Consider the following 15,250-nt stretch of genomic DNA (forward strand, 5'->3'; position numbering starts at 1 on the left):
AATGTATCTGGTACATGCCTTTAATTTGCATATTTTTATGTTGGGGTGTTTTCAAAGGCGTTCCAGAATTTTTAGTTTATTTGAAACTTGTATTCACTCTTTGGAAAGTATAATAATGGGTGTGAGCACAGCTTTCAAGGCAACAGAGACTGAAAAAGAAGATAACAAAAATAGTATTCAGAGAAAATAAACCAAAAATAACACACTAGAAGATGTAGCAAAGTAGAGGGAATACCCACAGCTGTGGCAGGCCTTCCTTCTTAGGAAAACAAGCTTTTAAGCTTTAAGGACCAAAAGACCATTTTTCTTTGCCTTAGGCATGGCAAAACATGAATCCCAGGTATCTATTTTTTTTGTTCCAAAAGGGTAAATATGAACTTTTTCCTTTATAATATTCATTAGCAAAAGGGAAAAATAGAACTTAGTTCTGTAAAACACAATCCTGCGTGTAGGGATTGAACTTCAAGTCAGTTGGGAAAAGTCAAGAGGAAGATGATGCAGAGAATTTAAAGATGTTTTAGTAGAAACATGTAAACTGAGTGCTGCATTTTAAGTTAACTGTATGTACCTATCAGTGTTTTCAATAAATCAGCAACTTTACTTGGTACTAGCTAAAAACTTTCTGGTTTAAAACAAATTGTCTTGGTGTGTCCAAACAACATAGCTAAAATCTTGGAGAGGATTCACTTTCCATTGAAAACCCTTAAGTAGCTTTTCATGTACTATGAACATGATTAATCTATTTGAAAATAAAATAATGTAATAAATGTAAAATAACATTTAAACATATATGTTAGTAGAGGACAGAGTACCCATAATATGTGGCTTCTCTGTCTTGACATTTTCAGAAGATAAATTTGTTTTGAACACATGCCATGTCCATCTTATGCTTCCTATTCCCACTACCTTCACTGATTCTCTTTACTATCACAGAGCCTTGTTTTGCTTATACAAGAAATTGTAAACTGCTTCTGGTAATTTTTGCTTCAGTTGTGTTAATGTTCCCTGTCTGTCTTTACTGGGATTTGTAAATATTAGTATTAGTAGGATCTTTCTTTTACTTTTGGAATATCTCCCATCTGTATATACATTTTTCTATCTACCTATTATCTACCTACCTACTATCTATCTACAAATACTATAAAATGAACTACATATAACATATGTATGTACTGATTCTGCTTTTTTAGTATTAAAACTCTGGCTGACGCCTAACTTCTCTCTGCTCTTGCCTCTCTGTGGTTCACCGGCCTCCCAGCTGCTCACTGAGCATTCCAGGCATACTGCTGTGCCAGGCTCTTACACTTGGCTCTTCCATGAGTCTGGGATGCTCTTCAATGAGATAGTTTCTTCCTTTGCCTCCTTAAAATCTTTGCTTAAATGTCTCCTTTACAGTGAGGACTTCCCAAACCACCTTATTTAAATTTTTTACATCCATTTAATGCTCCTAATCTGGGCAGCCCCAGTGGCACAGCGGTTTAGTGCCACCTGCAGCCCAGGGTGTGATCCTGGAGACCTGGGATGGAGTCCCACGTCCGGCTCCCTGCATGGAGCCTGCTTCTCCCTCTGCCTGTGTCTCTGCCTCTCTCTCTCTGTGTCTCTATGAATAAATAAATAAAATCTTTTAAAAAAATTTATAATGCTCCTAAACCCTTTTTGTGATTTTCTTTTTTTTCCCCTCATAGCACTTGTCACCTTCTAACATAGTTTGTTGCTTATTTATCTTATTTAGTGTCTATTTTCTTCTTTAGTATAAATTTCCATGAGGTCAGTGAATTGTGTTTTTCTTTGGTTCACTGAAATGTTTTAATTTTCTAGAACTATTTCTTTCACATAGTAGGTGGCCAATAAATATTCGTTAATTGCCTGAATGAACTAATCCAGCTTCTATTTGAGCACAGTGATGAAACAATGATGGAAACAATACTATTTTCAAAAACATATAAATATGCTCATGTAAATATTGCTACTGTGCATACACATTTGTGATAATACAACTACTTAAAAGTTCTTACTTTCCTTCATTTGGAATCATTCACCAATTTTAACTTAAGAGCTTTATTATTTCTCACATAAGGTTTCTATATATTGCTTAATCTCTCCCAACTCTTTAAGGTAGACATTATTACCTGATTTTACAGAAATCTTACAAAAATACAAGTGACTTGACTAGGGTCACAGAACTCACTTGGGAGTTGAGATATGAACACAAGATTCTATGTCAAATGCTCCTTATCTTAATGACTCCTAATGGTCATGATAATGCTAAAGCATCAAGGTGACAGTTTAACCAAAAAAAATATGGTCAGAGAAATTAACTTGCCCAATGGAGCTTCCAGTTAATCTCAAATATGTTGTACTTATTTAAACCATACTTTATATTTGTATTATGCAAGATAATAATTGGATCTCTTGATTTTGGCATTATCTGGAGGAAATTGGTTTTTATCTTTTAACTTCTTGTTTTAACTCCATTAACATGGAGTTTATTTTTTTAATTTTATTTAAATATTCAGTACAAATGATAAAATAAATACCCATTGATAACTTACATATATTCTTTCCTCCCAAAAGCCAAACACTATGCTGAATTTGTGCTTATTATTCCAAGTTTTTAAAAAAGTTTTTGTTCTTTATAGGAAGGATATATAGGAAGGATTGATGTTTAGTTTTTTCTTTATGCTAATTATATAGAGTCCCTCAAAGCATTATTTTTAGGGTATAATTCTGACCCAGATTAATATGAAGACCCATATTATTAGAAGAGTTAGTAATTTGTGGCACATAAAATCCTAGTGGAACCAAGTGGTGTTCAAAGTCATAGCTGTACTTATCACAGATTTCATAATTATTTACTCTTTACATTATGCAACTTATAAAAATGTATTAACAAAGAGAGTTAAAACTACTTTCCCTCTTTGACTTGAAAATATGCTGAATAACTGTGTAGTTGACATTAAGTTAGAGCAAAAATAGACTGTCTTCAATTTAGGTCTCTTCCAAGAGCATTTCGGTCCTCATTTCATTCTAATGTCTCATGGCATGACACCATGTCAGCATAATCGAGACTTATGACAGCATGATTCTCATATCAAAAGATCAAGGCAAAATCCAGAGACACTTTTTTTCAAAATTAATACATATGTTGTAATGATAGCCTCAGATAATAAAGGCAGACACCTATATGGAAAGATAAGTTCATTTGAGGTCTCAAAATGAAAAAGGTAAACAAGATATTGCAAAACTCTCACTGAAGAGAGAAGTCTGATAGGTTAGTTTTACTGACACCCCCCCCAAAATAGAAGATGAAGAACATGGTCTCAAAATAGTGTATGTTTAAAGCTGATTGCCTTAAAAGTTTTAATGGTTTAATAAAAGTCTCCTTTAAAGACAGCTTGTGATAATCATATTAAATGTTAGCTATCTGTCACTCATTTATATCAGATATTATAAAATATACTAATGCCAAATACATAATTACAAAGCAATAGCAATGACAAAACAAATGGAGCACTTCGTAGAAGACCATACCTGATGTGGGGAGTAGAATTTCTTGTCACTAGTAAGTCGATTTCCATCCATGGAGAAAAGGAAGCTTCTTCTTTTGACACTGTCCTCAGATTCAGATTTGGGAAACCTGTCTCCCTCGCCTTTGTTGCTTCCTTCAAGATGCTCTCTCTGTCTTCTTTTCTTTCTTCGATTCCTCCACTCCTTAGCACTTTTGGAACTTAACTTTGACGCTTCTGAAGAACTTTCCAGGAGCTCTCCGAGCCCACCTATTCCACTGAAATCTCTTGAAGCAGCTGATGCAGCTGCAACCGCCTGTTGAAGACAAAGCCAAGCACTGTGTACAAGAAGTTTTGGAAATGATTGTACAAATGTTGCCATTAAAACTATTAACTATATGTAAACATTGTGTCTTCTGGTCATTTCATTGTGTCTTAGAAGTTTATTTAATAATGACAGTAAAACAGTATAAAGCAATATGCTAACCTATGTATTAAGGCAAGAAAAGTCTGGTTTGGCACATCTCTTGGAGAATCTAAAAAAAAAAAAACCCACAACTCTTTTGAGATTGCTTTATTTTCAAGGAAAATTGCTCTCTTAAAAATATCTCCTACATTTTAAAAGCAAATGTTCTCTTAGTGGTGGTTTGTTGGTCTGATTACTATTCCAGTTCCTTCCACAGGCTTGTTCTTCCCATGTGTGATGTGAACAACGGAGTGGTATTTTTTCCTTCTAAATCTAGGTCTAAGATTTTTTTCTTTTTTCTTTTTTGTGAACTCAAAGCATTTAAAGTGTCCACTGTTTTACTACTAGATAGAAGTAGTGGGAGTAGAGTGGCTAGTTGACCTCTTCATTTGATTTACATTCAATACTATAGTTCACATCCCGGAGGTTATGTTAATCTCAGAGATTAACATGATTAATTTATTACATAGCACTTTTAGTTTTAAAGTTTTTAGTATTTATAAATTACCTATGATTATTATAAATAATAATAAATGATTAACATGTCAATCAATAAGTACCTGAAATAATCATTCAAGGGATTATGAGATCTTCTTCAAATATTTTCTATTTATGTTTCAGCACTAAGTATACTTAATCATTTTGAATTTCTGTATATACTAAAGAAACAACCAGCTCTAAGGTGAAGCACAGCAAATTGTTTTGTAATGAATAGTATTTTTAGACTGGAAATGATCTAACCATGATTAGAGGATATGAAACAGCGATATAGTTCCTATCAAAGCTGAATTCTCATTAAGTATATTCCTGTTTTTAAGTATAATCATGGAAGTGGAAATGATTAAATTATGAGAATACTGGTTCAACTTTTTATATATGTCATTACTAAATACAAACAACTCTAATGTACCTGCCCATTTTGTTTTATTTTCTCCACTAGATATATGGTAGAAAAGAATTTTGTCAAATGTATTTGTACACATTGCTTAGTATGTCACCTGACATAAGTGTCTAGTAAATGTTTGGTGAGTAAAGATGAAAAAAGCATTATGCCGTCAATTGTCTGAGTCACGGGGGTAGGAGTGAAGAAAGAATAAGATATATAAACTTGAATTTTCAAGATCTCATAAAAAGACTATGTTTCAGAATGGTCTGTATAACAAACATTTTAGGAAAGAAGATAAAACTATAATGAGTTCGACAACAGGTGCTTTTTGGTTTTTTCTTCCTAAGGAGAAGCAAACCCTCCACAATAGCTTCCATTTCCGAATCTCATCTCAACTACAATTACAAAGAAAAAAAAAAGTTTAAAACTAAAGGTGCTATAAATACAAAATTATCTAGGATTGGAACCCATGATCCCAGGGATTGGAACCTTAGCACTACATATAGTATTAAATATGTGTGTTGGACTAAGCAATGTAAAGTATACATTAATTGTAAAACAGATATTTATTTATATTGAATACTATATTCGATTTAAGGCTCAGTGTAAGACATTACCTACAATTAAATGCAACAATTATTCAGAATTTGGGTATTTATGTTATTACATAGAGTCATATAGCCAGATTTTTTTATTGAATTCTTGATTTTTTTATTAAATTTTTTTTTTTAATTTGAAGAGGCAGAGTAAGTGTGAGAGAGAGAGAGACAGACAGATAGAGGGCACCAGCGGGGCAAGGGGAGAAGCAGCCTCCCCATGGGAACCCTGATGTAGGGCTCCACGCCAGGACCCTGAGATCATGACCTGAGCCGAAGGCAGACACTTAACCAACTGAGCCACCCAGACGCTCCTGAGTTTTTGATTGCTAGTATCACTTCTAGTGTCATCAGTAATGGAAGATGAGAAATATTAAGGGCCTTTTGTAAATATGAATGAGGCTAATGTAAATATATACAAAATGAGGCACTTATTTGTAGCAAGTTAAATCTAGTCACTTAGTACTTGATATGTAGGAGATACATAGTATACAGCACTCATTGAAAGAATGAATATACATACATTTATTTTTATCCAAATAAAGCCTTTAATTTTCTTTTCCACTTGTATACACGGTAACACAGTGCAACACACAGCGTTAATCATTTATTGATTTGTCTGTAGTTAGAAACAAAGGAAGTTGTGGTAACATTCCTTTGCAATAATCCTGAAACTCATGTTCATTTAAATACTTCCGGAATTTGTTTTGCATAAAACATGATTTCCCTACCTATTCTGGATAACAGTTCAAATAACTCAAAACTAAAGCATTTCTAAGGCAACAATGGTAACCTTCCGACACAACACATTTTCTGTGTCACTCATCAACTCAAATCTGTCACTTGTTCCACTGCCAGTGATTTGCTGATTCCCTCAAAGGCAGATGTTTCCTGTCACCTCACATGTCTGTGTACCTGTTTCTACCCATCTCTGTGACAAGGCCAATGTCCTGCTTACTTAGAGTATTGCTTTCACTGGCTTGATGAATTCCTCCTCTTACAAATAACATATATATGCTTAATATTTACTCAAGTAGTAACATTTAGTTCTTCTTATAACATTTCCCTGTGATTCACCATGAGCTCTATAACTCACTGTATCTGTGTGTCCTTAAGAAATAAAGCCATGTGATTACTTGTAATTATATTTCACTTTAAACATAAAATCCAGTTTGAAAAACCCACTCAAAATTACACATGTTTCAATCTTACCTCTAATTATATCGGCTCTGCTAAATGACAATATTTTAAATTTTGTCCCAAAGCTTACTATTAAATTTTTCCTATCTGACCTATATACACTGCTATGGGATATGTTGTGTTGGGTACCATTAGGCTTTTAAAGAAACAGTCATGATGATTCAACATAAAACTTTTTTTTTTTTTTTTTTGGTTGAGTTTTGTCTTCCATCATCCTTTAAAGTTACACTTGATTTGTGAGTTCACTGAGCTTAGTTATTTTTTCATGTCTAAACAATGACTAGCATTAGGAGGTCCTTTAACAGATTAAATGAAAATAGAAGTGATGCTAGGCTTCATGAAATCATTGGCTAAATGGTACATCTGAAGAGTGATAGGCGATTAGCAAGACATAGGTTACAGTGGAGCACCGATGATCTCATGGGTAGACTATGTCTCCCTCTCTGCCTGCCTCGAGCACCTTCCTCTTTTTAAATATTGGCTATTTACTGGGCATTGATACCTGTGTTCTCATTAAGGGGATAAGATTGCATTGGTACTGTGCCATCCCAGTCCATGTTAAAACACTGGGATCAGTTATCCTAAGATCAGTTTAAATTTGTGTACGTATGAAGCTAAAGGTGAGCCAAATCATGATTTGATCACTGAAATCCAATACGTTTTAAGTGACAAGAATGCACATTTTTTAGTTGACCTAATTAGGATGTAGATAATTAGATTCTTTAAACTTCTAATAGGTACTGTGCACTTTTACTTCTAAATTTAAAAGATTGTACTCTTCTAATTGATGCTATATTTTACCCTAAAGTGGCTGAATTTCAGAATGTGTTCTTACTCCTGTACTATGGATCTGTGTAGTATTTTCAAGCACATTGCTTTGTCTGTTTTTGTAAATGATAAATAGAATAATCTGAAGCTTTAAAATACATTTATAGGGCAGCCTTGGTGGCTCAGAAGGTTAGCACTGCCTTCAGCCGAGGGCATGATCCTGGAGACCGGGATCAAGTCCCTGCATGGAGCCTGCTTCTCTCTCTGCCTGTGTCTCTGCCTCTCTCTCTCTCTCTGTGTGTGTGAATAAATAAATAAAATAAAATAAATACATTTTTATACAATATAAATATTATTTCCCATAATATTTAAAATTTTGAAATAAATAATTTGCCCTATAAATAGCTAATGTATTTCATTATTTTACAAATGTGCTTTTTGTAGTGATCCGAAATAATTTCTTAAGTACTTGAAATGTAGCAGATCTACCAAGCATGAAGTATATTTTATAAGATTTTTAAGTATCACCAAACTTATTTATAGCTTTCCTTATAAAATCACTAAAATATAACCATGATATTACTCTGTATTTAGTGGTAAGATGAAATAGCAAAACGATCATGATCAACAAATGCTAAGAATATGGTTGGGCTGTGTAACCAGCTAAACAATTCATTGTCAAATCCCAGTCTCACCAAAAAAATGCCTCAAAAAAAGGGCTTAATTATATGTTGTACATCCTCAAAGTAACTCAAAATTATTAAAAACTTAAAATTTGACCCAACCCATTGAATCCGTACATCTCTTGTCATTCAAATAATGCTTTAAAAATCTGGAACTGTCAATCTAAAAATAATCACTATGTATCAAAAAAGTCATGTACAAAACTTATTTGGACTACTGCTTCTGGTTAAGATATAGTTAATAGTGATTTACTCTCCCTCCTGAAAAAAAAAAAAACACTAAAACAGACAAAATACAGGTAACACTGCATTAATAGGGCATTGAGTGGACTGTTCAAAAGGATCTTCACTCAGTGGTAGAGAATAGTTAAATTAGATGCTCCAACTAGTTCTACTTAAAAAATCTTTAAAGGTTTCACGATGGAAAAGGATTAAGCTATTTATAACTAATGTAACTAATGTCCCCAAATAAGGTTCAAGAATTTTTATAGGACTACAAACATATCCAGAACAAAAAAAAAAAGGTAAAATTAAATGTCTGGAATCGAAAATTGCTAAGAATGCAAAAAAAAAAAATTCAGGAATATATGACTATTAATGAAGAAAAAAATAAGTTAAAACTGATCAAGATCTGACATAGGCATTAGAATTAGCAGAAAAGGACTTATTTTTTTTTAAAAAGATTTTATTTTTTGGGGAGAGAGAGAGAGAGTACAAGCTACAGGAGAGGGGTTGAAGGAGAGGGAGAAGCAGACTCTCCACTGAGCAGAGAGCCCAATGTGGGGCTCAGTCCCAGGATCCTGGGATCATGATCTGAGCCAAAGGCAGACCCTTACCTGACTGAACCACCCAGGCACCCTGACTTTAAGGACTTTAAACAGTTACTATAATGATATTGTGTATGTTCAACATGTTAAAGACATGGGAAGTATAAAAGAGATGCATATCAAGGTTTGAGGGATGAAAACTACAAAAACTGAGATAAAAAATGCCATGGATAGGATTAATGGTATAGCAGACACTACAGAAGAAAAGATGATAAACATGAAGACATAGCAAGAGAAATGAATGGAACTGAAATTGACAAGGTGATTCTAAAATTCCTATGAAGCTGCAAAGGACTTAGAGTGTTACAATAGTTTTGGAAAAGAAAAAATTGGAGAGCTACAACTCTCTGATTTCAAGACATTAAATACCTACAGTAATAAAGAGAATGTGTATTGGTATAAATTGAACAGAACAGAATCTAGAAATAGACCCATTCACATCTGGACAACTGATTTTTGGCAAGGTTCAAAGGCAATTTAGTGGAGAAAGGATATTTTGTTTAACAAATGGTAATTAGATAGCCATATGCAAAAGAAAAAAATCTCAACATATAAATCAGACCTTACACAAAAATTAACATTAAGATGGGTCATTGATGTAAATATAAAACATGAAACTATAAAGCTTCTAGGAATAAAAATAGGAAATCTTTATGATGCTGATTTGGCAAAAATATGTTAGAAACTACACTGAAAGCATTACCAAAGAAACAAAATCTTGATAAAGTATACTTCATCCAAATTTAATTTTTAACCAGTAGGAAACTGATGCTTGCTGGAGAGGAAGTGGTTGAGGGGTTGGGGTAATTGAATGATGGGCCTTAAGGAGAGCACATGATGCGATAAGCACTAAGTGTTATACACAACTGATAAATCATTGAACACTACATCTGAAACTAATGATGTACTATAAATTGGCTAATTGAATTTAAATAAATTCGATAAATAAATTTATAATAATTTATTAATTAATAAATTTAAATAAATAAATGAATAAATAGAACACATTTTTTATCCAAAAATACTATTAGGAGAATGAAAAGACAAGTTACAGGCTAGGAGAAAATATTTGCAAAGAGTATACAACATCAAGGAATAAAACCTTTAATGTTATAATTAGTGGTGAAACGAATAATTGGAAATATCAGTTATGTATCTTTTCATATTAAACTGAATGTCAGATTCTCCCCTCAGGTTTCATGAGATGTTTTCAAAACCTTATCCTGAATGTGTTTTCTTTACATATAATGTCAAAAAGTTCCTTTGATTACAACTTTAGAAACAATTTTAGACTTGAATAACTTTATCTTTTCTAATGGCAATGACTGTATACCAAATGAAAAGCTGGTTTCAATTTGACCTCTATGCTTAACAACATTCCTACTTAATACTCACAATAATAATAATAACAACAATAGTAATAATAAAACTTTGCTTATTGTCACTCCATACCTGAGCTTCTTCCTGTTGCTTTTTAAGCTGTTCCAGCATTTGCTGAAATTCAGCCTCTTTCTGTTCTGCCTCCTCCAACGTGGCCTGATTCTGTTCCTCGTAGGCCATGGCCACCACAGCTAGGATCAAATTCACCAAATAGAAAGATCCCAAGAAAATCACCAGGACAAAAAATATCATGTATGTTTTTCCAGCAGCACGTAGCGTCTAGAGGAAGCAAAGGATAATTTCACCAGGATAGTATATAATGTCTCTGAATAAAGATTTGATTTCCATAATTATAGTGAGGAGATGAATATTTTTAGCATCCAATGTATTTTGACCAATATTTGTTTGGTATTAAACTGAGCACATGTGTACGTGAATGCACGCGTGCACGCACACAATTATCTAAGGCTTGACTGTAGTGTCATTTGATATAAACACACATTTCAAATTAATATATATTGGGTATATATATGAAACCCCACTAAAATCTTTTCTTAGAGTCCATTATGGAGAGCACTATTAAGAAATAAGAACCCTATCTTTAATTCCTTTTAGTGGAATCCTACTTCCATGGAAGCCTACTCTCTACACCATATAGAGATAACATCTTTCTTCCTTCCTTTTCCAGCCCTGATTAACTGTAGGCTTAATTTGAAATTTTTATATAGTTGATTTCTAAATATTTTCACATGTTCTTTTATATATACAACTAGATTATAAACTCAAAGCCATGAACACTCTTTGCATCCTCCATAGTTCTAGCAGAATGTCCTTCATATAAAAAGTTATTACTGAACATGTACTGACTGAATGAACAATTGGTATTCCAGGCACACTTGCTTTGTACTGGACCCTCCTCTGTATTGTAGAGTGTTATTAACAAGTATTGATACTTGTCAGGTCACATTTGTTCATAAAATTAGATCTCCCACACGTTAATTTGAACCTTACTGCTATACTGCTATGGTCTGAATGCTTCCCCCCCAAATTCCTAAGTTGAAATCTTAATGCCCAATGTGATAGTATTAAAAGGTGGGACCTTTGGGAAGTGATTAGATTGTGAAGGTGGAGCTGTCATGAATGGGATTAGTGCCTTATAAAAAGAGCCTCCAGAGAGAGCCTCTTGCCCCTTACATGCAGGTGATAACAAGAAGATGTCAGCTTATGAACCAAAAAGGGGCTTTTGCCAGAATGGAGCCATGCTGGCATCTTGATGGTAAACTTCCCAGCCTCCAGAACTGTAAGCAATACATTTCTGTTACTGATAAGCTATCTGGTCTGTGGTATATTGTTGTAGATGCCCTAATGGACTAAGACACTTACCAACTGGTAAAGGTTCTCCCAGTAGTCTTGAGTCATGAGTCGAAATAGAGACAAGAAAGCCCAACTAAAGGTATCAAAGCTTGTGTATCCATAGTTGGGGTTTCGACCAGCCTTCACACAGATGTATCCTTCTGGACACTGTCTATAAGAGAGAGATGGTGCTAGGGTCAGGTTGGCATTTGTAGCTATTTCTATCAATTTGATTTATAGGAATTGTCAAAACTCAGGGTTGCTGTCTATGATGGATTTTCTTGCCTTCATTTCCAGAGCACTTTAGGTAATTGCTTACAGTGATACTGTTATTAGATGAAATTTATTAGGAAAACCAATAGAAAACTGGGATGCAAAGAGTCAGATTTGCAGACATTTAGTATGGCAAAGAGATAGCAACTACATACTTTTGCCTCTGACATCATCAGTGTCCTGCTCTTTACAAAGTGGCAAAAATAAATGATTAAAAAAATGAAAGGCCAGAAAACAAAGGGTAGGGAATGCGCTACTTTGGCAGGCACTTCTGTAGAACTTTACCAAATAAAGCTTATATTTTAGAATAATTTGACATTTGCAGAAAAATTATAAAGAGGGCACAGAATATATGCCCAATTTCCATGCCCAGTTTCCTCTGTTGTTAGTATCAATGATAGTATGGTACATTTCAATCATTACTGATACATTATTATAGACCAAAGTCTATACTTCATTCAGATTTCCTCAAGTTTTCCCTAATATTTTTTTGGCGTTTAAAGATCCCATTCAGGATGCTGTAATACATTTAGTGACCATGTCACTTTAGGCTCCTCCTGGTAAAGTTTCTCAGAGTTTCCTTGTTTTTTGATTACCTTGGTAGTTTCAAGGAATACTTTCACGGATTTTGGAGAAAGTCTTTAATCTGGGATTTGTCTGACATTTTTCTTATGATTATATTGGGGTTATGGATTTTTGGGGAGGTAAAATATCATTATTGTCACATCATATCAAGGGTACATATGATCAGTGTGACTTATCACTGTTGATACTAATGTTTGTTAGGTTTCTCCACTGTAAATTTAATGTTTCTTTTTTTCTATAGTGTGCTCTTTGGAATAAAGTCACTATGTGCAGCCCACACATTAGGAACAGGGAGTTAAGATCCACCTTCTTAAAGTAGAGCATGTACACAAATTATTTTGAATTCTTTTGCATCGGGGATTTGTCTATTATTCCTCATTTCTTTATTTACTTAGTCAATCATTTCTTTATATGAGTAGTTAGTCATGGTATTCATTTTATACTTTGAATTCTAATTTAATGGTTTTATTTATTTTGTTATCTAAATTGTTCTAGTTTTGACCATTGGAAGCTTTTCCATTGACTCCTGTATCTATTTGACATAACCCATGGTTCTATGTGTTTTTTGTTTGTTTATTTTATTTTATTTTTCTTTTTTGTTTGTTTATTTTTTAAAATTTTCTTGCTTTGAGGCACTACAAGATGCTTTGGACTCATCTTTTATATTTCCTGCTCTAGAATCAGCCATCTCTCCAAGAAATCCTTGTTCTTTTATTGGAGAATAGTATTAGAAACGAGGATAATGTTCCATTGTATACATAAACCACATCTTCTTTATCCATTCATCTTTCGATGGACACCGAGGCTTCTTCCACAGTTTGGCTATTGTGGACGGGCACTGAGGGGGACACTTGACAGGATGAGCACTGGGTGTTTTTCTGTATGTTGGTAAATTGAACACCAATAAAAATTAATTTATTAAAAAAAAAAAAGAAACGAGGATAAATGTGTGTGCGTGTGTATACACACATATCTCTTGCTTTGTTAACTGAGGGCCTAGAAGAGTAATGACATTGCCTTAGCAATAAACATAGCACTCAGACCTGGTTTCTAATAACATGTATGTAAATGTGTATGCATGTGTAACCATCTGTACCTCGATTAAGCTAAATAGGAGGTCATACTGTCTCCAACCCTGCTTCATTACCACGGGATATCTTTCTAGACTACTACCTTTGCTTACGTGTAACTTCTCCCTCCAAAACAGGCTGGCTTCTATCATCTACTATCTATATACTTAATTGTACAACAGTAGTATACATGCATAGTTGTTTTAGGATTGTTAATCCACACTAGCGTGGGAACAACTTTATCAACTAGAATAGGGTTTTTTTTTTTTTTTTTTTTTGCCTTTGTCTTATAGACTCCATTCATTTCCAAAGTTGTTTAGAACAGTTCTTATTCTCCTAGTCCTTCAGTGAGGTTATTTTGCACATTATAAATATATTTATATCTCTGTTACATTCTGTATTTCAACCTGGGATACCCCAACCTTAAAAATGATTTTATTTGCATACACTTTTAACTCTTTGTGCTGTAAAGTTCTATGAGTTTTGACAAATGCTTAATGCTCACCATTACAGAATCATACAGAAGTTTCTTCACTCTAAAGAATCTCCCATGTATCACCCAGTCAATTCCCTACCCTGAACCCTTGAAAAACACTGATCTTTTTATCATTCTATTGTTCATCTTTTTAAAAATGTCAAGTAATTTGAATCAGATGAATATAGCTTTCTCAGATAGGCTTTTTTCATGTCTTAATATGTATTTAACGTTCATCAATGTCTTTTTGTGGCTTGATAGCTTATTTTCTTTTTATCACTGAATAATATTTCACTGGATGAATACATCACAGTTATCCATTCACCTGTTGAAGGACATCTTGATTGCTTCAAGTTTCTTGTGATTATGAATACAACTGTTATAAATACTCATGCATGTTCAAGTTAATTGGCTAAATATCTAGTAGGGAAATTGCTGGATCATATGGTTAGACTGTGTTTATTTTGTAAGAAACTACCAAATTGTTCTCCAAAATGGTTGTAGTATTTTGCATTCCCATCAGCAATGAATGAGAATTTCTGTTGTTCTGCATCCTCACTAGCAATTTATTACCAGTACTTTTTTTTATTTTAGCTATTCTAAATAGGTATATAGTAGTAACTTACTGTTGTTTTAATTTTCAATACCCTAATGACAAATGATGCTTAGTATCTTTATATATCCTTATTAACCATCTGTATATATTCTTTCAGAATGTCCAGATTTTTGCCTATTTTTAAATTGAGTTGTTTTCTTTTCATTGAGTTTTAAGAGTGCTTTGTGTATTTTGCATATGTCTTTTTTCAGATATATGTTTTGTAAACAATTTCTTGCAATTATGGCTTTTTTTTCCCATTCCCTTTATAGTGTCTCTACAGAGCATAAGTTTTTAATTTTAATTAAGTCCAACTTATCAATTATTTCTTTCATGGGTTGTATATTGGTGTTTAAAACTTATCACGAAATATGAAGTCATGTAGGTTTTATTCTATGCTTCTTTTTTAAATATTTTATTTATTTATTCACACACAGAGAGGCAGAGACATAGGCAGAGGGAGAAGCAGGCTGCAGGGAGCCAATGTGGGACTCAATCCCAGGATCCCAGGATCACGACAAGAGCCAAAGGTAGATGCTCAGCCAGTGAGCCACCTAGGTGCCCTAATTCTATGCTTTCTTTTTTTT

At 33.6% G+C, this 15,250-nt stretch overlaps 1 protein-coding gene across 13 annotated transcripts in view; it reads right to left on the reverse strand.

The window, feature by feature from the left end:
• LOC112916453 (sodium channel protein type 3 subunit alpha) overlaps positions 1-15,250 on the reverse strand; it is a 105,009-nt gene that overhangs the window by 44,504 nt on the left and 45,255 nt on the right. For all 13 annotated transcript variants that reach the window (XM_025994133.2, XM_025994139.2, XM_025994134.2 and 10 more), the window contains 3 exons: positions 11,696-11,837; positions 10,385-10,591; positions 3,532-3,822 (listed from right to left, as the gene is read on the reverse strand). In XM_025994133.2, coding sequence (XP_025849918.2) covers positions 3,532-3,822; positions 10,385-10,591; positions 11,696-11,837 — 640 coding nt within the window. The remainder of the gene's footprint in view (positions 1-3,531; positions 3,823-10,384; positions 10,592-11,695; positions 11,838-15,250) is intronic.

The sequence above is a fragment of the Vulpes vulpes genome, chromosome 3, assembly GCF_048418805.1.
Source record: "Vulpes vulpes isolate BD-2025 chromosome 3, VulVul3, whole genome shotgun sequence".
NCBI classification, from domain to species: domain Eukaryota; kingdom Metazoa; phylum Chordata; class Mammalia; order Carnivora; family Canidae; genus Vulpes; species Vulpes vulpes.